Genomic DNA, 21,614 nt, shown 5'->3' on the forward strand with positions numbered 1-21,614 from the left:
GAGCCCCTTTCTCAACTAGGACGATGGTGCCCTGTGTGATCACCGGATGAGTAACCTGGTGAGCCTGGGGTGGCTGATTACTTCCTGTAGCAAGTAGTTACTGGAAACAAGAAAGCCAGGCGATCAGAAATTGTGGCTCTGAGGTTATGACCAGTGTTCTTTCCCCCAGATCCTCACCCATGACTTGGCAGCATGGCTGCTTCATGATCAAACCCACCCGCCGGCCCTCAAGAATGGTGCCCTGATCTGGTGCAAGAGGTTTTTCTGAAGATGGAAGCAGATGAAGGAAACTTCGGTGTAAAGTGGTGAAACTGAGCTGCTGTGAAGTTGCCATTTCTCCACCTTCTTCCCCCTGCTCCTAAATGTAGTTCTGGTCCCTGTGTCATTTCTGCAGGTAATATTTGTGGCTGAATAAAGCCCCTTCCTTCCCTTCCATTCCCACAATGCCCTGCATTTTAACTTCCCCAACAAAGGGAATAGTAGTTACCATTTATGCAGAATTTATTCTACACCAGACTCTGTGTTAAATACTTCATGTGGATTGTCATTTAACCCTGACAACATTCTTATAAATCTAGCAGAAACACTGACCTGCCATCTTGATGACAGTATCCCTGCTTGCCTTCCCAGTTCAATTCTGGTGCCCCTCTGTCCATGGACCCTTACAGATCACCAGCAGCCTGTGTATCTGCAATGGGGTGGCGGCCAACAACAAGCTTGTACTGTCCACCAGCTACATCACCACTGTCAACAGCATCTCAGTGGAGGTGGTAGACACCATCTACAAGGACATCCAGGTATCTGTGGCCGATGTGCCAAGTGCATGCCTCTACAGCATCTACGACTCCATCACCAACCATATCCACAGTGTGTGTATGGAGCCAGCACAAACCATTTGACCACCCTCTGCCTTGCCTACCTCATGAAGTACCAAACCATGTCCCTGCTGGATGCCCACACAGGACCAAATCACATCAACCCATCATCTGACCCAGTAGCTTTTGGGAGAAGCTCATCTGTCAGTTCCAGCTGTTTGGCAAGAACGTGGTGCAGGCAGTCAAGTCTCCAGTGGATGTGATTCCTGAGATCTGTGAGATCTAAAATAAGTCTCTTGTAAACAGCATATAGATGGATCATGTTTTTTGATCCATCCTGCCAATCTGTGTCTTTTGAATGGGAAGTTTAAACCATTAGCATTCAGTATAATTACTGTTCAAGCTGGTGTTTTTGGTTGCTAATGTGGCTAGAATGCAATATATGAGAATGGGTTCACTTTTATAAAGGAAATTTATTAAGTTACAAGTCTACAGTTGTAAGGCCATAAAAGTATCCAAACTAAGGCATTCAGAGAAAGATTACTTGACTCATGAAAGGCCAGTGTCTACATTCTTCTCCAGACCTCTCTTCCTGCCTATTTCTATCTGCTCGTAGCACTCCGTTTAGTATTTCTTGCAGAGCCAGTCTCTCAGTTAAAAATTCCTTCAGTGATTGTCTGAAAATATTTTAATCTCCCCTTATTTTTGAAGGACAATTTTGCTGGATACAGAATTCTTGATTGGCAGTTTTTTCTTTTTTAGAACCTTAAATATATCATACCACTGCCTTCTTGTCTCCATAGTTTTGCTGAGAAATCTACACATGGTCTTATTGGGCTTCCCTTGTATGTGATGGATTGATTTTCTCTTGCTCCTTTCAAAATTCTCTCTCTTTGACATTAGACAATCTGATTAAAAAGTGTCTTGGAGTATGTCTATTTAGATCTATACCCTTCTTGGATTGTAATTTTATGTCTTTCATAAGAAATGGGAAATTTTCAATGATTATTTCCTCCATTAGTCTTTCTCCTCCTATTATAATTTGCTAGCTGCTGGAATACGATATACCAGAAACAGAATGGCTTTTAAAAGGGGGAATTTATTAAGTTGCAAGTTTACAGTTTAAGGCCATGAAAATGTCCCAATTAAAGCAAGTCTATCAAAATGTCCAAATTAAGGCACCAACAAGATGTTACCTTCACTCAAGAAAGGCCGATGAAGTTTAGGGTTTCTCTCTGAACTGAAAAGGCACATGGTGAACATGGCAACATCTGCTAACTTTGCCTCCAGGCATCTTGTTTCATGAGACTCCCCCAGGGATGTATTTCTCCAAAGGTCTGTGACTATGTGGGCTCTCATGGTTCTTATGGCTCTGAAACTTTTTCCAAAATGTTTACTCTTTTAAAGAATTCCAGTAAGCTCATCAAGACCCACTTGGAATGGGTGGAGTCATGTCTGCCTCTAATCAAAGGTTAATAACCACAGTTGGGCCCATCACATCTCTGTGACAGTAATCTAATCAACTTTCCCATCTACACTGCTGAATAGGGATTAAAAGAAATGTCTGCCTTCACAAAATGGATTAGGATAAAATATGGTTTTTCTAGGGTACATAATCCTTTCAAACCAGCACACCACCTCTTCCCTTCTCTTCTCCTTCTGGTCACCCACAACACATGTTTTTTTCATCTCTTTTATTGTGCCTTTCATTCCCCTAAATTCTGTGATTTGTTTTTTCACAGTTTCAAGTTCTGCTTTTTGTTCGCCCAATGTTGTCTTTATATCTTCCCTCAGCCTGTTGGTTTGATTTTTGATGAGATTTTACATGTCTGTTAGAATATCCTGAATTAGTTGTTTCAACTCCTGCATTTCATTTGAAGTCTTGGTTTGTTTCTTTGACTAGGCCAAATCTTGGATTTTCCTAGTATGACTCGTTATTTTTGGCAGGCATCTAGGCTGTTTTCACTCTTTTACCTAGGGTTTTTCTTGCTAGAAGCTTTATTCTCTGTCCTTTGAATTCAGTTCTTCTTATTCTAAATTTGTAGAATAGGTTCTGTTTAACTGATCAGAATTTTTCAGCTGTTGTTTTTCCGTTTCTTGCCCTGTCTATATGATATGGAGCCTTTTTTTTTTTGAGGGGGTTCTCCTCAGATATTATAGACCCCAGTCATATTTTCCCAGACTGGACAGAGGCCTACATCTCAGGAGGAAAGAGTAGCCAGCATCAGTTTTCCCTGAGGCTGAAATCCATCAGGTTGTCAGACTTTCCTATGAAACCTCTAATCTCTGTGCTTTTCCTACCCTGCCCAGCATGTGGTGCTTATCTGCCTGTGACTTCCCACCAGCTTACAGTAATGTGGTGCCTTTAATTTCAGCCAGGGACATGGTTGAGACAGAGGTAAGATTGTAGGATGGCTTTAGTTGCTTCACTTTTCCAATATCTGGAGCCTGAATTCCTTGAAGAAGGGATTCCACTTGAGCTGGGCCCCCCCCCCCCCCTTTTCTTGGGGAAGATACACCCTTTAGAAAATTAACCCCATTCACCTGGTTTCAGCTTCAGAGAGTCCTATGGCTTCCTTTCTAAGCATTCTGTGGGGCTTTACTTAGCTCCTCCAGGCAAAAGCTCTGGGCTCTGGCTTGCTTAGCATCTCATGGGAAGGCACATGGTGATGTCTGTATCTCCAGATGTCTGTGTCTAGGCACCTGTTCTCTCGGCACTCGAAGCATCTCTGTGTTTCTGTGTCTCTTTCAGCTCTCAGCTTTATCCAAAATGTTTCCTCTTTTAAAGGACTCCAGCAAACTAGTTAAAACCTGCCTTGAATTGGCAGGATCACATCTTCATCTAATCAAAAGGTCCCAGCCACTACTGGGTGTGTCACATCTCCATGGAAACAATCCAGGCAGAGTTTCCTCTCCACAATATTTAGTCAGGGGCGATGCAGTGGTGGCTGAGTGGCAGATTTCTTACCTGCCATGCTGGAGATCCAGATTCAATTCCTGGTGCCTGCCCATGCAAAAAAAAAAAAAAAAAATTAATCAGTATTAAAAGAAACATGACTGCCCCCACAAGATCAGATCAGATCAGGAAAAAGGACATGACTTTTCTGGGATACGTAACAGCTTCAAATCTGCACAGATGGCATTACTTCAACCATTTTATCCTTTAAATTTTATTTGTCAGATCAATTTGTTTTCTTTTTACCCTTTTAGTTACTCTTACTCATAATCATCATTTCTATATTCTTCTCCAAACTTCTCTCTCTCTCCTGTCTTTTTTTTTTTCCAGCCGGCAGAACTCTCTTTAGGATTTCCTGCTAGGCAGGTCTCTTGTTAACAAATTCTCCTAGCTTTTAAATATTTATCTGTGAATATTTAAAACCCTGCCTTACTTTGGAAGGATAGCTTTGCTGGATAAAGAATTCTTAGCTGGCAATTTCTTTTTTCAATGTCTTAAATCTGTGGTACTACTGCCTTCTTGCTTCCTGATGAATAGTTAGCCTTATGACGCTTCCCTTGAATGTAGTGTAATGCTTTTCCCTTACTGCTTTCAGGATTCTCTTTTTCATGTTTTACAGTGATTTTTATGCATCTTGGAGTGGGTCTATTTGGATTTATTCTATTTGGAGTACTTTGGGCTTCTTGGATTTTCATATTTATGTATTTTATAAGGGTTGGGAAATTTTCAAAGTCAAGGTATCTGTCTCTGGATGCCTTAATTTGGACATTTTCACAGCCTTAGAATTGTAACTTGTAACTTATTAAATCCCCTTTGTAAAAGCCAGTCTTTTTCTAGTATATTGCATTCCAGCGGTTTTGGAGGTCTCCTTTGGCACTTGGTTGTCAACATTTCCCTGCCAAACCAGGGCCAGTGTCTTACGCAGGGTTTGCAACCCCTTTTGAGTGGGTTTTAGAGGGTGCAACAGGAAAGCAGCTTCCCAGACTGGATTTTCCCAGCCTTTGCAGCAGATGGAGCTTTTGGAAAACCTATTCCCCAGAACCCTGCCTCTCCCAGATCACAGCAGCCTGCTGGGCAAGGGCCAGACCAGTTCAAGGTCCAGTTCAAGGCTATGGGACCCAGAGGGTCACCCTTGTCAGCCAATTGTTGGAACAGGATTGATCTGCATTTGCCTCTTTTCCCAAGGTGAGGGCCTCCTTGTCTCTCCTAGGTCTCCGTGTGCCTCTGTTCATGAATAGTGTAGAGTAGTGAACACTGTGGTACTTAGTGCAGAAAAATTCAAAGCTGCAGGATCCAGAGGGTCTCCCTTGCTGGCCAACCATCAGATCAGGACTGCTCTGCATCCCTCTGTCCTCCAGAAGGGTGCTTCTCCCTGCCTTCCGAAGATCTGGGCACCCAAAGCTTCCCACTCCAGGGTGGGGGTTTGGCACCTGGAACCATGGTGAAGTCTTTTTGTGCATAAAATGGAGTTGCTGGCTCCCAGATCCTGCATGGAGAAATTCTAGGTTACGGGACCGAGAGGGTTAATTTTTGCCAGTGAGCAGCCGAACCAGGACTGCAGTGTATTTTGCCATTCGGCAAGAACCAAGCTGGCGCACAACTGCAAGCCTCAGGTTAGAGGATGGGCATGTTTGATTTCACTCACTCCTATTTCTCAGTTGTAGTTTCTCTGTTTTTTCATCCAGCTCTTTCTTATACGTTGCAGTGGTCCTTCCCTGGTTTCCTGAGCCCTGAACTGCTTCTTTGGACAGTTTCTGCTTGTTCTCTAGGTGTTTCTGGTAGAGGAGTGAGTTCTACCACTCTTATTCCGCCATCTTTCTACAAATTCTACCATCAGAACTGAAAAGATTTAAATAATAAAAAATTTTATATTTGCCTATGTAATTACCATTTCTGGGACTCATCATTCCTTTTTCTACATCTTGATTCCCAGCTAATATAATTTTCCTTCTGCCTAAAGAAAAATTAACTATTAAATTTCTTTAATAGTTCTTATAAATTGAGTCTGTTGGTGATTATTTCTTTCAGCTTTTATATCTTCAAAATCATCTTTATTTCACTTTTGTTTATTAAAGATATTTTTCCCAGGGATATAATTCCAGGTTGACAAGTTACTCCTTTCAGACTTCTGGGAAGATAGTGGAATGGAATAGGCTCAGTTTATCCCTGCTCCAAGGAACAGCTCCAAGAAAAATGACAGAAAATGACCAGGCCAGCGGTTCCAGGGTGTAAGTGACCTGCAGTGGTCTTCTGCACCATATAGGGAGATCCTTGATGGAAAAACTGAGGAATTGAGACAGAGAAATTGCTCTGGGTTGAGTGTGGACAGGGGCATAGCTGACATATCTAGTCTGACAATCCAGGGTCATTCCAGGTTGGAGTCTGGGGACCTTCAGCCCCATCAGGCCCACAAGCAGAGTTTCTGCTGAGGTGCACACTTCCCGCCTCCAGCCCTGAGGTTTAGGAGCTTTCATTGTGCACTGGGACAAGCACACTCGGCTGGAACTGCACTGGGTTTCTTTCCAGGTCATTGGCCACTGTAGTCGGGGAGAGATGAGCCTGTGAGGAAGATAAGGCCCAAAAGTACCGTCTGCTTGGAAGAAAAAGTGTAGTCTGGGAAACTATCTGTATAGCTTCAAACAGATCCTCAAGTAGAGTTGCATCCCCTGCATGATGTCTGGGTCTTGGTTTGGTGGGGAATTACTGACAAAACAAGTGCAAGAGCAGACCTTCAGTGTAAATCCAAGTAAATTACAAAAATTAGGAAACTGAAGGAGATCAACTGCCAGTTTAACCCTATCAAGATAATCAAATGCCTCGAAGCCACCAGAAAATTAGGAAGCATATGAAAATGCAGGCAGATATAGCCTGGCCAAATGACCAAATCAAAGTACTGCAAGAGAACAGCTAATCAAAGATGTTCGTACAACTCTCCTCACTAAATTCAACGGGTTAGATAATGACATAAAGAATGTCAAGAAGATGCTAGAAGAGCATAAAGAAGAATTTGAAAGAATAAGTAGAAAAATAGCAACTATCACAGAGATGAAAGATAATGAAGACCAAATAAAAAAATATACGAGAGACACACAGCAGATTTGAAGAGGCAGAAGAAAGAATAAGCGACCTAGAGGTCAGGACAATTTAATTCAAATGCACAAAAGAACAACTGGCAACAAAGATGAAAAAGTTTGAACTGGATCTCAGGGAAATTGTAGACAATACAAAGTGCACAAATATATGAATCATTGGTGTCCCAGAAGGAAAAGAGTAAAGGGCTAGGAAGATTAGTTGAGGACATATTAGGGAAAAACTTCCCAAACCTTATAAAAGAATTAAATACACAAATCAAAGAAGCTCAATGAACCCCAAATAGAATAAATCCAAGAATTCTACTCCAAGACACATACTAATCAGTATGTCATATGTTGAAGAGAAACAGAAAGAATCCTGCAAGTAGCAAGAGAAAAGCGACTCATAACATGCAAGGGAAACCACATATGTCTGAGTTTGGACTACTCAGTGGGCACCATAGAGGTGAGAAGGCAGTGGTAAGATATATTTATGATGCTGAAAGACAAAGACGTCTAGCCAAGAATTCTGTATCCAGCCAAATTGTCCTTCACAAGTGAGGGAGAGATTAAAATTTTCACAGAGACCAAGGTTGAGAGAATTTGTCAACAAGAGACTGGACATATAAGAAGTACTAAAAGAAGTTCTGTTGGCTAAAAAAATGATAGGGGAGGAAGGTTTGGAGGAGGGCATGGAATTAAAGGATACCACTAAGGGTAACTTAAAGGATAAGAAGGGAAAGTGGGAAAAGAGTATATAGATCTGACAAAAACCAAGGATAAGATGGTAGATTGAAGAAGTGCCTTTACAGAAATAACTTTGAATGTTAACAGACTAAGCTCACCAGTTAAAAGATACAGATTGGCAGAACTGATTAAGAAATATGGTTCGTTTATATGCTGCTTACAAAAGTCTCACTTTATGCTCAATGATACAAGCAGATTAAAAGTGAAAGGATGGAAAAAGATGTTTCACGCAATTGTAACCAAGAAAGCAGGAGTAGCTATACTAATATGAGACAAAATAGATTTTAATGTAAAGATGTCATAAGAGACAAAGAAGGACACTACATTATAATAAAAAAGAATTTGCCAAGAAAGAATAACAATCATGAAGGTTTATGCTCCCAGTCAAGGAGCTCCAGAATTACACGAGACAAACCTTGGCAAAACTGAAGGGAGCAATAGATATTTCAATAAAAATAGTGGGAGAATTCCAATACAGCACTCTCCTCTATAGATAGAACAGCCAGAGGATCAACAAGGAAATAGAGAACTTAATTTGATAAATGCATTAGGCCTGACAAACATAAATAGATTATTATACCCCAAAACACCAGGACATACGTTCTTCTCTAGTGTTCACAGAACGTTCTCCAGGATAGATCATATGCTGAGGCACAAAACAGACCTTTATAAATTTTAAAAGATTGAAATTATTCAAAATACTTTCTCTGATCACAACAGAATAATACTGGAATTTAATAACTATCAAAGAACCAAAACTTTCACAAATATGTGGATATTAAATAACACACTCTTAATCAGTGGGTCAAAGAAGAAATTGCTAGAGAAATTGGTGAATATCTAGAGATGAATGAAAATGAGAATACAATGTATTAGAACTTATGGGATGCAGCAAAGATAGTACTTAGAAGAAAATTTATTGCCTTAAATGCTTATATAAATAAAAAAGAAAGAGCCGACATCTAGGCTTAACTGTTCACATGGAGGAACTAGAGAAAGAACAGTAAACTAACTCCAAAGCAAGTAGAAGAAGAGAAATAAATAACAAAAATTAAAGCAGAATAAAATGAATTGGAGAACAAAAAAAAAAAGGAAAGAATCAATAAAACCAAAAGGTGATTCTTTGTGAAAATCAATAAAATTGATGGACCCTTGGCTAGGCTGATCAAAAAAGGTGGGGGTGGGGTGGGACTGGACAGTATGCAAGTAAACGAAATCAGAAGTGAGAGTGGAGTCATTACCATGGACCCTAAAGAAATAAAGGGAATCATAAGGGGATACTATGGGCAACTGTATGCAAACAAAATGATTTGAGAAGAAATAGAAAATCTCAACAAACCCAATCACAAGTAAAGGATTCAATTAGTCATCAGAAACTTTCCTACAAAGAAAAACCCAGGGCCAGATGGCTTCACAGGGGAATTTTTTTATCAGATATTTCAAAAAGAGCTAACACCAATCCTGCTCAAATTCTTCAAAAAAATTGAGGAAAAAGGAACACTACCTATATTACTTTATGCAGCTACTACAGAGCTGCAAAACTACAGACCAATCTCGCTAATGAACATAGATGCAAAAATTCTCAACAAAATACTCGCAACGAATCCAACAACACAGTAAAAAATTATACGTCATGGCCAAGTGGGGTTTATACCTGTGCATGCAAGGGTGGTTCTACACAAGAAAAGCAATCAGCACATTAACAAATCAAAAGGGGAAAATTGTGGATCATCTCTATTGATGCTAAAAAAGCATTCGATAAAATTCAGCATCCTTTTTTGATAAAAACACTTCGAAAGATAGGAATTGAAGGAAACTTCCTCAATATGATAAAGGGCATATATGAAAAAAACCTACACCCAGCATCATACTCAGTGGTGAGATACTGAAAGCCTTCCCTAAGATCAGGAGTGAGACATGGATGCCCTCTGTTACCGTTATCAACATTGTACTAGAAGTTCTAGCTAGAGCAGTCAGGCAGGAAAAAGAAAAGAAAAAGGCATCAAAATCAGAAAGGAAGAAGTAAAACTTTCATTATTTACAAATGACATGATATTATGCTTGGAAAATGCTGAGAAATTTAGGACAAAGCTTCTTGAGTTCATAAATTTAGCAAGGATCTATGTGCAAAAATTAGTAATGTTTCTATACACGGCAGTGACCTAACTGAGGAAACAATTAAGGAAAAAAATCCATTCAAAATAGCAACTAAAAGAATCAAGTATTTAGGAATAAACTTACCCAGGGATGTAAAAGGCCTGTCCACAGATGACCATACAGTAGTGCTGAAAGAAATCAAGGAATAAATAGGTAGAAAGACATTCCCTGCTCATGGAAAGGATGATTAAATGAAGTTAAGATGCTCTTCTACCAAAATTGACCTACAGATTCATTGCAATGCCCATCAAAATTCCAACAATCTACTTTTTTTTAAGCTAGCTATCAAATTCATTTGTAAGGGAAAATGACCTTGAATAGCTAAAACTACCCTAAAAAAGAAGAACAAAGTAGGATGATTAACATTTCCTGATATTAAAGCTTATTATAAAGCCACAGTGATCAAAACAGCATGGTTCTGGCACAAAGACAGAAGTATTAACCAATGGAATAGAATCGAGAGTGCAGAAATAGACCACCAAGTCTATGATCAACTGATCTTTAGTAATGTCATCACATCCTCTGAACTGGGACATAACAGTCTTTTTAATGAATGGGCATGGAAGAGCTGGATAGCAATAGCAAAAAGAATGAAAGAGGACCCTTACCTTACACCCTATACAAAAATTAACTCAAAGTGAATCAAAGATCTAAATATAAGACCAGTACTGTAAACCTCCTAGAAGAAAATATAGGGAAACATCTTTTGGACCTAGTAATAGGAGGTAGCTTCCTAAACTTTACACTGAAAGCACAAGCAATGAAAGAAGTAATAGATAAATGAGAACTCCTTCAAATTGAATGCTTTTGTGCCTCAAAAGACTATCAAAAAGGTGAAGAGGCAGCCAACTCAGTAGGAGAAAATCTTTGGAAATCATATATCTGATAAAGGTTTGATATCCTGTATACATAAAGAAATCATGGAACTCAACAAAAAAGAACAAGCAACCCAATTATAAAATGGGTGAAGAGACAAATAGGCATTTTTCCAGAGAGCAAATACATATGGTTAAAAGCACATGAAGAGGTGTTTCATTAGCTCTATGTGAAATGCAGGTCAAGATTACAACGAGATATCACCACACACCTTTAAGAATGGCTGCTATTAAATCAACAGGAAACTACAAATGTTAGAGAGGATATGAACTTGGAACACTTAGGTACTCCTGATGAGACTGTATGTTACAGTCACTCTGGAAGACCGTTTGGCGGTTGCTTAGAAAACTAAATATCGAGTTGCGCTACAATCTGGCAGTACCAGTACTCAGTATATACCCAGAAGAGCTGCAGGCAGTGACATAGACATACATTTGCACACTGATGTTCATAGCAGCATTATTCACAATTGCCAAAAGTTGGAAACAGACCAAGTACCCATCAACAAATGAGTGGATAAACAAAATGTGCTATATACATAAAATGGAGTATTATGCAACAGTAAGACAAAATCAGGTCCTGAAGTATATGACAATATGGATAAACCTTCAGGACATAATGCTGAATGAAATAAGCCAGAAATGAAGGGATGGATGCTGTGTGATTTCACTATCATGACCTTGGTAATGGTAAACTTAGAGCTTATAATATAGAATATCAGGGCCCTAGAAATACACAGAAGCTTAGAGATGAATGAATGGTTAGCTAGTAAGGTTGAACTTAAATGTAAAGGGATGGATAGAAGTGAATGCAGTTCATTAATGGGTCTACAAGTAATATTGACATAGTACCATAGCAATACAAGAGGTAAATAATTGTAGGGGAAGGACAAGAGTTAAGGGGAGGTTTGCATTTTCTATTTGGTGAGAATGTGTTTATTGATTCTTTTTTTTCTCTTGGAAGCAATGAAAGTTGTCTAAAATTGAGAGTGTTGGTGATTGTACAACTAAGTGAGGGTATTGTCCTCATTATATTCAATCATATGTATTCACCACAGGTCCCCATTCTACTTCTCAATGTATTCGTCAGCCATGGATTATTGAATTTGTACATTGTACATGATGCCCAATGGATGGAGGTGGCTGAAGAATACATTGATTGAGAAGTAGAATGGGAAACTGTGGTGTATCCTAATGATTGACTATTGTGTGGTTACAGAAAGGAATGAAATTGTGAGGCATGCAACAAGGTGAATGAGCCTGTGGAACGTTTGGTGATGCAAGATAAACCAGAAACAGAACAAATATTGTATGGTCTTATTTAGAAAATACTTATAAGAAAATTCGGGCCTAGATTGTAAGCTCTCATAGCAGTCACATTTATTCTGTAACTGTAATTTGTTATTTCTAGATTTTGAGATGCTGTTGCTGTGTATGTATAACCTGATATTTCCTTGGAACTTTGGCTGTCTGTGTGACATCTAAGTCACACTGCCACATACAGCTGTTAAAGAAACCGAAAAAGAAATCAGTCTTTAATTAGAGATAAAAGCTAAACCAATCGAGTTGGGACTAAGGAAAATCAGAATATAGGGGTAAGAAGGACATTTAGAACTTCATCTCCTGTATGAGACCAGAGGAAGAGAGATTTATTTTGTCTAAGACCTAATGTTTCTGTAGCACATAATCTAATTCAGCCTGTCTGGATAGCTCATTTAAATAACCCAAACATATGAAGCCCAGATGGGAATGAGAGCTTGTAATTCTATATAGCTTAATGTAATACCTGGATACATCCTAGAGTATGTTGAGCAGATGATTTAAAAGTATTGATAAAGTACTTCTCTTGAGAGAAAGGAGATAAAATATGGAACTAGTAAGCTTTATCACCAGGGAAACCCTTGATTCTGTCTCAAACATTGGGGTCTCCCAAGTCAGTAAGCCAAGCCCTTGAGCTTGAGACTTGCTCATGTGAAGCTTCTTTATGTATCAGATGCTAAGCCTACCTATAGTTATGCTTAAGAATACTTCCACAGGACTTCTTTTGTTGCCCAGATGTGGCCTCTCTCCCTAAGCCCTGCTCTGCAAGGAAAATCCTAACTCTTCCCCCTACATGGAATTTGACATCCAGGGGTTAAAGTCTCCCTGGCAGCATGGGACATGAATCTTGCAGATGTACCTGGCTTTGGTACTGTGGGATCGATAATGCCTTCCTGATCAAAAGGGGGAAAGAAACATAAAATAAGGTTTCAGTGGTTGGGAAAAGTTCACATACAATCGAGAGGGTATTCTGGAGGCTACTGTGCTGGTTTGAAAGGATGTATGTACCCTAGAAAAGCCATGTTTTAGTGAAAATCCTATTTCATAGAGGCAGAATAATCCCTATTCAATTCTGTATGTAATTAGATCATCTCCTTGGAGATATAACCTAATCAAGAGTGGTTGTTGAGCTGGATTAGGGGAGATGTGTCTCCCCCATTTAGGTGGGTCTTGATTGGTTTCTTAGGTTGTATAAAAGAGGAAACCTTGTGGAGAATGAGAGATTCAGATAGAGAGCAGAGAATGCTGCAGCACCATGAAGCAGAGAGTCCATGAGCCAGCAACCTTTGGAGATGAAGAAGAACGCCTCCCGGGAAGCTTCCTGAAACTGGAAGCCAGGAGAGAAAGCTAGCAGATAACACCATGTTCACCATATAACCTTCCAGATGAGAGAGGAACTCTAATCGTGTTCACCATGTGCCTTTCCAGATGACAGAGAAACTCTGACTGTGTTCGCCATGTGCCCTTCCACTTGAGAGAGAAACCCTGAGCTTCATTGGCCTTCTTGAACCAAGGTATCGCTGGATACCTTTGATTGGACATTACTATAGACTTGTTTTAATTGGACATTTTCTCAGCCTTAGATCTGTAAGCTAGCAACTTATTAAATTCCCCTTTTTAAAAGCCATTCTGATTCTGGTATATTGCATTCCAGCAGCTAGCAAACTGGAACAGCCTTTTTATATCTTACATGACTACTTAACTTTTTGCAAACATGGAGTACACTTTTAATTGTTTTTATGTCTTTCTCCTTTGTTTATAATATATTTGTTAGTTCTAGGTCGGTTTTGATTGATTCATCTCACTATGGATTATGTTTTTCTACCTTGTTGCATGCCTTGTAATCTTTAATTGGATGCAGATAATTGTGAATTTCACCTTTTAGGTGCTGGGTATTTTTGTAGTATTGTAAATCTTCTTGGGCTTTGTTCTGGTACACAGTTGTTACTTGGAAACTGTTCGATCCTTTCATATCTTGCATTTACGTATGTTAAGCAAGCATTGAGCAGAACTTTATTTAGTAATTATTCCCTGCCAATGAGGCAAGGCCTTCCTGAGTAATCTCCTCAGTGCCTTGCGAATTATGAGTTTTTCCTTCTGGCTGGTGTGAATGGGCACTTTTTCCAGCCATGTGTGAACACTGGGCTGTGTTTTCTCTAATCTTTTCTGCTGATTCTTTCCTGGCCCTGTATAGTTTCCTCACATGCATGCACTGATGAATACTCTAGGGTAACACTGTGCCCTGTGTAACAGAGAGATCCAGAGATCTCTCTGGAGTTAACTATCTGTGCTCTCTGATACTCTGTCCCATGAACTCTTGCCACGTTGATTTTCCCACACTCTTAGCTTTATCTCCTCGACTCGGAATCAACTCACTGGTTCTACCTTAGCTACCTGTTGCACTGTGACCTAGAATCTCTTAAGGAAAGCTGGGCTACTCATAGGGTAGCTTGTTTCCCATGTCTTAGAAATCAGTGATGTTAATGTCTTCAAAACCATTGTTTCATGTAGCGTGATCTTGGTTTTTCTTGGTTGTTTCATGTGGGCAGGGAAATTTGGTCCTTACTTCTTCATCTTGATCATAGGCCTATTTTATGTTTATTAAACATTAATTTTGAAGAGTTTATTGGTGTTGTTCAAGTAGGTTTGTCTAATGAGTAAGGCATTTTGTTTCAGTTTGCTTTTCCTTAACCTGGGAAAGTCACAGTGGGATGTGTTGGTTTATAAGCTGTGGGAATCAAAGTACTGTCCCTCCATGTATATGGATGGGTGAGCCTCAAAGTCAAGGAGTGAACCAGAAGAGAAAGTTCACAGATGTTCCATGTGATTTTAGAACTCTTCTTGTGCCACTTCTACAGATCCAGCTAATTTGCAGATGTTGTCAAAACTCTGCTATCCTTCACTTGGGTTGTATCCAAATTCATGTGGTTCCAGCCCTATTGTAGCTCACCAAGAAAATGTTAGCTCTTTGAAAAGCGTCCTTAGAATTGATTTCTAGTGAAACATCTAAAAAACATCATGGCTTTAAGGCATGTGCTTTTGAATAAAGGGAAAAATAAATCATGTATATGTCTTCTCATTTTAGTTTGAAAGGGGCCACTTACCTTTGTTTTCATAAACTTGCCTATACAGCTTCCACGTGGCTTTGCAGTAGTGCTTGAACCACACAAACAAAATTTGTTCAAATCTAAAAATATGTTTTTCTTCACATATGGCTTCAACAGTTGATAAAACAGGTGTATCTGCTTTTATTCTATAAAATGAGTTTTACAGATTTTTGGCACTAGGTGGTGGTATTGGCAATACGTTGACAAGTGGTCTTTACCTTTCATTCCTTTCTTTTTTGAAGCTTTTACAAATATGTAAACAATTCCCAGTGCCCGCCCATCCATGTTAAAAAAAAAAATCAGAAAAATAAGTTTAAAAAAATGGAAATTGAAAGATATGTTAAATGGTTGACAGTAACTTGAATTTTAGCACCATTGGGGATAAAGTAGTTTATAAAAGTTAGATACTTTTTGAGTGCTGTAAATACATTTTTTAATTGTAAAACCTTGAGAAATGTAATGCTGATACCTTATTCTATGAAATTTATATGTGTGATATTCAGGGTTGAACTGTTTGAAGACATCACTAGTATAGGTTGTATTAAATAATAGTTATTTGTTACCTAGTATTTGGTACTCTTCCCTCTGACTTGTTATTTTAGGTTTCCAGAAAGGTGTTAAAACTTAAAATGAAAAATTTTCATAATTTCAAATCTACCAATAAATATATAGAATTATGGAAAAAATAGAAACTTGAGCACTACCTTTTGGTTAGGACAGTTAATGGATCTAGAGTTACTCTTTGATTTGAATATCAAAAATGTTTCCTGAATGACTTGATTTACTCATAAAATTGACTTATTTGCTATGTACTAAAACTTAGCTGTTTAGAACCCTCAAGGAATTGGTCATTGAGAAGAGACGAGTTTCTCTGGTAACTGAGGCTTTAACATTTATGCTTTGGCTTTAGGCTCTAATATTATTTGATTTGCAGTAGAAGTGTTCTTGAAATGTGTTAAATACTTCACTGTGTTCCTAAATTGATTCAGAAGAAAAGTTTACCCTTTCTTGGTGATTCAACGTCCTTGCTTTATCAGTATTGACCTCTTCCAAATGTTAATGCCTTCCTCCTGTTGAGTATTCTTTGCCCTTGTATTGAATGACCCTTGCTGAGCCTTTGAGTTCCTGTGACTACTTTTTATAGTTTTCTTTTTTTTCTTCTTGTTGCTAGTGGCCTGTGGGCTACCAATTCCTCTCACGTATCTTGTTAATTCTGATAAAATAATGATAGTCATTTAGATTGTGAAAGAAAAAATACAGTTCATGAGTCTCCTCTGAGTGAAGCATATAGGCCTTAGTGCATAAATTTTATAGTTTTGAAATATTCAGAAGCCGTTAAAAATACCTGGTTCTAAAATGTATATAAAAATGTTTCAATATTTGATGATGGAATCTGTAAAATTGGATGAAATTACTTATTATTTATTTTTGGCCCCCATTCCTACCTTGATATCGCTAACTAGGAACCCCTTTGCTGTGGGATGTTGAAAAGACCTGATACTGGTAACTAATTTGAGGCAACCACTGAGGGTATTCCTCCCCTCTCTGTAGCTTATTTTCCTTTTCCTCTTACTTCTTCCCTGCCTATTTTTTTCTTTGGATTTTGTTCTCACCACTTTTTCTTCCTTTGTATTCTCTTCTTTTTATCTTTTGGCAGTATTGTGGACTTTAATAAGTCTTGCTTGCAGCATTAATATGTAAAAAAGACCCCTTTTGAACATTTTAGCATTAGTTGAGTATTAAAAATATTTCCCATTAATTGTGTAATTTTTAATATATCCCATGCAATTCTTTTTGTTACATTTACAATGCTGTTTCTTATGGCATTTGACCAGTTTAACTTTGGCAATTATATTTAGCTGTTAATCTCCCTCTCTTTACCTAAACCTCCCCACCCTTGTTTCCTTTCAATTTCTCACTTCCTTTCTTTGTTTACTGCACTCATGCTCATAGTTGCCTGCATTTTATGTGGAATAAATGATGCATGTCCATAATCCTTGGCTCCTAGGAGATAAAAATTTGATGTAGTAATGTTAATTGATTACATTTCAGAGGTTCTCTATAATGCACTCTGCACAGCACCTCTAGGCACATTGCTGTCAGATTAAGCACATATTTGAATGATTTCTGAAACACTTTTTATACCGTGATTATTTAATCAGTCTATATTATGAGGCAGGTTGTTGACTGGATACTTTATACTATAGCCAGAGTACTTGAATTCAATGTTTTTAGGAAGGAAGGGGCAAATTTGGGAGGCCTGTGGTTGGTAATGCACAGAAACATTTTTGTTGTTGTTGTTTTGGTGTTTTGTTTTGCGATGGCAGGCACCAGGAATCAAACCCAGTTCTCCGGCATGGCAGGCGAGAACTCGCCTGCTGAGCCACGGTAGCCTGCCCTGCTCAGAAACATTTTACTTTCTCCCAGTGAGAGGTAAAACCTGGCAGAGAATGCAGGTGTACATATGAATTTATTGTATTGATTTCAAGGCCAAAATTTGCATTAAATACATATTATATTATTCTACCATTGTAATATAAATTCACTTTTAGCCACTCTACTTCCCATTGTGTAATATTTACCTTTTGCCTAAATCTGTGGTCAAAGTGAAAGAAACATAACCTTAAAGTTTCTGGGTTATTTAATCCGTACTAACAGCAACCTTTTGTGGTTCACTAATGGAAGTAATCTCAGACTTTTGAGCCCAGGGGCTGCTCTTGGGCACCACAGTAATAGATGTATTTGCTGCTCAGCATCTTCCTTCAACCGAAGTCTGTGTACCATCAATTTAATGACAGAGACTTCCTAAAAGTCATTTTGCTCTCTATGTAGTTCTTCATTCTGTATTTGTTGGTCTTAATTTTTCTTCTTTTTCGGTGATTTGCTACAGTTGAGGGTCAAAATAGCTGAACTTAATGTTGACCACTTTGTGTTCCCTGGCTCATTCTGTACATCAAGTGTGTATGTGTGTATGTATGACTCCGCATCTTGTCTCACTAGCTGAGGACCAGAAACAATGTCTGTATGTATGTATATTTGTTATGTATTTGTGTTATTATATATGTGTTTATGTGTATCTTTAAAAAAAAAATTAACACTGTGAGCACATTGGAGAAATAGGAAGTAAAAATAGAACATAGAGAGAGAGCCTGAAGTCAGATCTGCATTCCAATCTGGCTCTGTCACTGACTAGCTATGCAACTTATGACAAGTCACTGAATATTTCTGGGTTTCAGTTTCCTTATCTTCCTGATTTAAAATTCTGTGTACTGCTGTGTATAGTAAACACAGTAAATATCTTAGTAGTCTTATATTAACTATACAGTCTATAGCATATAGACTATACAGTAAATATATATTTATATTTATATATAATAATAAATATTTATGTATATATATAGTAAATATAGATTTATATTATTAGTGCTTTTTTAATAGTATAATACAGTAAGGTGGATGTTTTTTAAATTTTCATGTGCAGATGTACTAAGAAGAGTGTTTTTTCTTTTTTTTTCCAGGACAGTGGCTTTGTACATATTCATACCCCGATAATCACATCCAATGACTGTGAAGGAGCTGGAGAACTTTTTCAAGTTGAAGTAAGTTATGCTTCCCAACTTAAAACATATTGCTGTTTGATATTTTCTATGTGAGGGTTTGCTTTAAGTTTAGTAGAGTTGTCTAAACAGAAGACCATGACCAGCACCTGAAATTTTGTCATTGGTAAACCTTAAGGAACAGGAAGTACAAGCTGCTTTGATTACAGACAGGGCAACATGGTCTATTGTTACAGCTTCTGCCTTCAGCTTCCCTAAATCAGCATATACAAATACAGCTTGTATACTACAATACAGGTTGGGGCTTGTTCACCTATTCCCGTATAAGGCAGGAAAGGTAAGCCCTGATCTTGTTATAGGATGATAGTTGGATTTCAGTCTTAAATGATAGGATTCTTTTCCAGATTTGCCGATGTGCTGAATTATACTGGGCCAGCACAGTATTGCATAGAGTCCAATTTGGAGGGGTCATAGTCTAAGGAGACTGGTAGTACCTGAAGATGGCAAGTCTGTGCAAACCCAACTTTGGGTTCGATTGTGGGCATGAATAACCACCAAAGCCCACTGTAGGAAGGTGTTTGCTAGGGTACTGTGGGCAAAAAGAAAGATGTTTGTGGGAAACGATAAGGCCCATACCTGAGGGATTGTAGAGCAGATGGAATGTCCACATGATGTCCTGATGCATGGTCCATAATTGGGCTGTTTTCTCAGTGAAAAGGGTCCACTAATCACTGTCTATCTTTGTATGTACTCCATACAGAACCCTTACTTTCTCGAAACATCAGATAGTGGCCCATTGGTTTGCCTTCCCTAGCGGGAATGCTAACCACAATCTTGTAACTGTGTCCATAGCAGTAAAAGCACACCTCACCCCCTCTAAGAGTGGAAGATGACCAAGGTAAACCATTTACCACTGGGCCACTGGGATTTGTGACCAGCTGATGAGCCTTATCTGGTATGGTAGCCTACATGATTGACACAGAGAGCATGAAGGGCACTCTCTAGTGATATCCACTAGCTGCTGGTACATGATTAGAAGTTGGAACTGCTGGGTCAGACACCACAAGGTTTGCTATCCTCGGTGTCGGCTTTTCCAATAAAGCCATTCTTCTGCTTTCTTGGTTTCAGCTGAGCTGCTCCGCAACCACGTGAATATATCAGCTTTCACATTCCCGGGTAACATGTTAGGAGTATGGACAGGGACATCATAGACAGTTACCTCTCATCACTGGCAGGCATCCCAAATATCTTTCCACAGTTCTTGTTCTTAGAGGGGGTGCCCTTATCACTGTCCATTTTTCTGCTTCCAGGTTGCCATCCAGGTCGTAAGGCCTTTTTAAACAGCCCAGCTGTTGGTACAGATAGTTAGCATGTCTCCTGGCTCAGCACTGTTACCATCCATACTGCTCTTAACTCAGGCCATTGACCTCTTTGCCTAGTAGCAGTTTCCCACCATATGGTACTGGATTGTACTGCCATAGCTGTCCATGTGGGAGGCTGCCTGCTAGAGCATCCATCTGTATACCAAGTAGACTCAGGAATGGTAGCCGTGCGTTCTACAGTAGGCATATCAAAAGCTATTTTAGGAATAGCGACTGTAACTGTTGAATCATCTATATAGGACATTGGTCTGAGAATTTCATATATTTCTCCATTTAATGGGCTGGTATCAAAAATACTTCACTGTAGCAGGTAGACTTTCCATTTGGTGGGTGTGCTCAATTGGACACTGCTAGAGCGTGGCTTGGAAGCTGTGTTGATTATACAACCCCGAATAGGAATGGTTGTTTTCAAGGTGACTGGGAGTCTTTATGTCAGTCCCTCCACTTGCAATAAGATATTATAGGCAGCACAGAATTGATTTTCCAGAGGACTGTATCTTAGTTCTGCCCCTTTCCATAATTGTGACCAAAAGCCAAGGATGATTCATTTAGAATGTTGCCTCTGCCACAGATCCCACCCAAAGCCAGTATCAGTGCTGGCTGCATCCAATTCACAAGGCAGGACAGGACCACCACCACCCCCCCCCCACCTCCCCCCAGTACTTGTGCCTGTCCTATTGCCCTTTCTGCCTTTTCAGAAGAGCCTTTTGGGAGGTATCCTATTTCCAGGGTTGACCTTTCCTAACCAAAACATACGAAGGTACTAGCATTTGGGCCAAGTGAGAAATAAAATGTCTCTAATACCCCAGCAACCCCAAGAAAGCCATTAGTTGTTTTGGCATTTGTGGCATGGGGAAACATTGCATCTTATCAATTATAACAGCAGCTATAGTTTTTGTCTTACCTGACTGTATAACACCCAAGAATTTGACAGAGCAGTCAGGTCTTTGTGGATTTTCACAGTTGACTGCCTGTCCCCAACTCTCAAGGTGAGATAGCAATAAGCCTGAGGCTTCTTTTAATTTTGAAAGAGATTTACTAGGTAACATGACATCATAAATATAGTGAAATAGAGTTATACTTGTGGGACTTTTCCATTTATTCAAATACTTTGCCATAGGACCATGGCAGATGGTCAGATTATGTCCATAGCCTTTGGGAAGTACAGTAAAAGTCCATTCTTGGCTTCTCCAAGTTGAAGGTAAATGCAGGCTGACTTGATTTTTCTAGGGAGATGCTAAAGAAGGCATTAGTAAGATCCAGTCCAAAATGGTATTGACACAGTTGAGTACTTCTTGTAATAAACCAATTATGTTTGGGGCTATGGCATACAATGTTGGTGTTACTTTGTTACTCCTGATAATCTGCTGTCATATGCCATGTTTCAGCTGGTCATATGGGACTATTAAAAGAGCTATGGGTAATTGACATCTCTTTTGGTCTCCAGTATCTTAGAGCAGCTGGAGGTAAAAGCCTAAAATTGTGAAATTGTAACCCATGTCAAAGTCTGAAATATATTCTGCAACTAATTGTGGAGCTGTACTTTGAAATTTATAGCTTTTTTTGAATACATGTTATTTTTCACCAAAAACAGAAGGAAAAGAAGTCGATTGTAATGATAAAAAAA

General features: G+C 39.0%; 1 protein-coding gene and 1 pseudogene across 2 annotated transcripts in view; both read left to right on the plus strand.

The window, feature by feature from the left end:
* NARS2 (asparaginyl-tRNA synthetase 2, mitochondrial) overlaps window positions 1–21,614 on the plus strand; it is a 199,960-nt gene that overhangs the window by 18,682 nt on the left and 159,664 nt on the right. For both annotated transcript variants that reach the window (XM_077113456.1, XM_077113453.1), the window contains exon 5: window positions 18,567–18,647. In XM_077113456.1, coding sequence (XP_076969571.1) covers window positions 18,567–18,647 — 81 coding nt within the window. The remainder of the gene's footprint in view (window positions 1–18,566; window positions 18,648–21,614) is intronic.
* Window positions 401–11,916, plus strand: LOC143644445 (dual specificity protein phosphatase 18-like; annotated as a pseudogene).

This window comes from Tamandua tetradactyla, chromosome 8 (genome assembly GCF_023851605.1).
Source record: "Tamandua tetradactyla isolate mTamTet1 chromosome 8, mTamTet1.pri, whole genome shotgun sequence".
Classification (NCBI taxonomy): domain Eukaryota; kingdom Metazoa; phylum Chordata; class Mammalia; order Pilosa; family Myrmecophagidae; genus Tamandua; species Tamandua tetradactyla.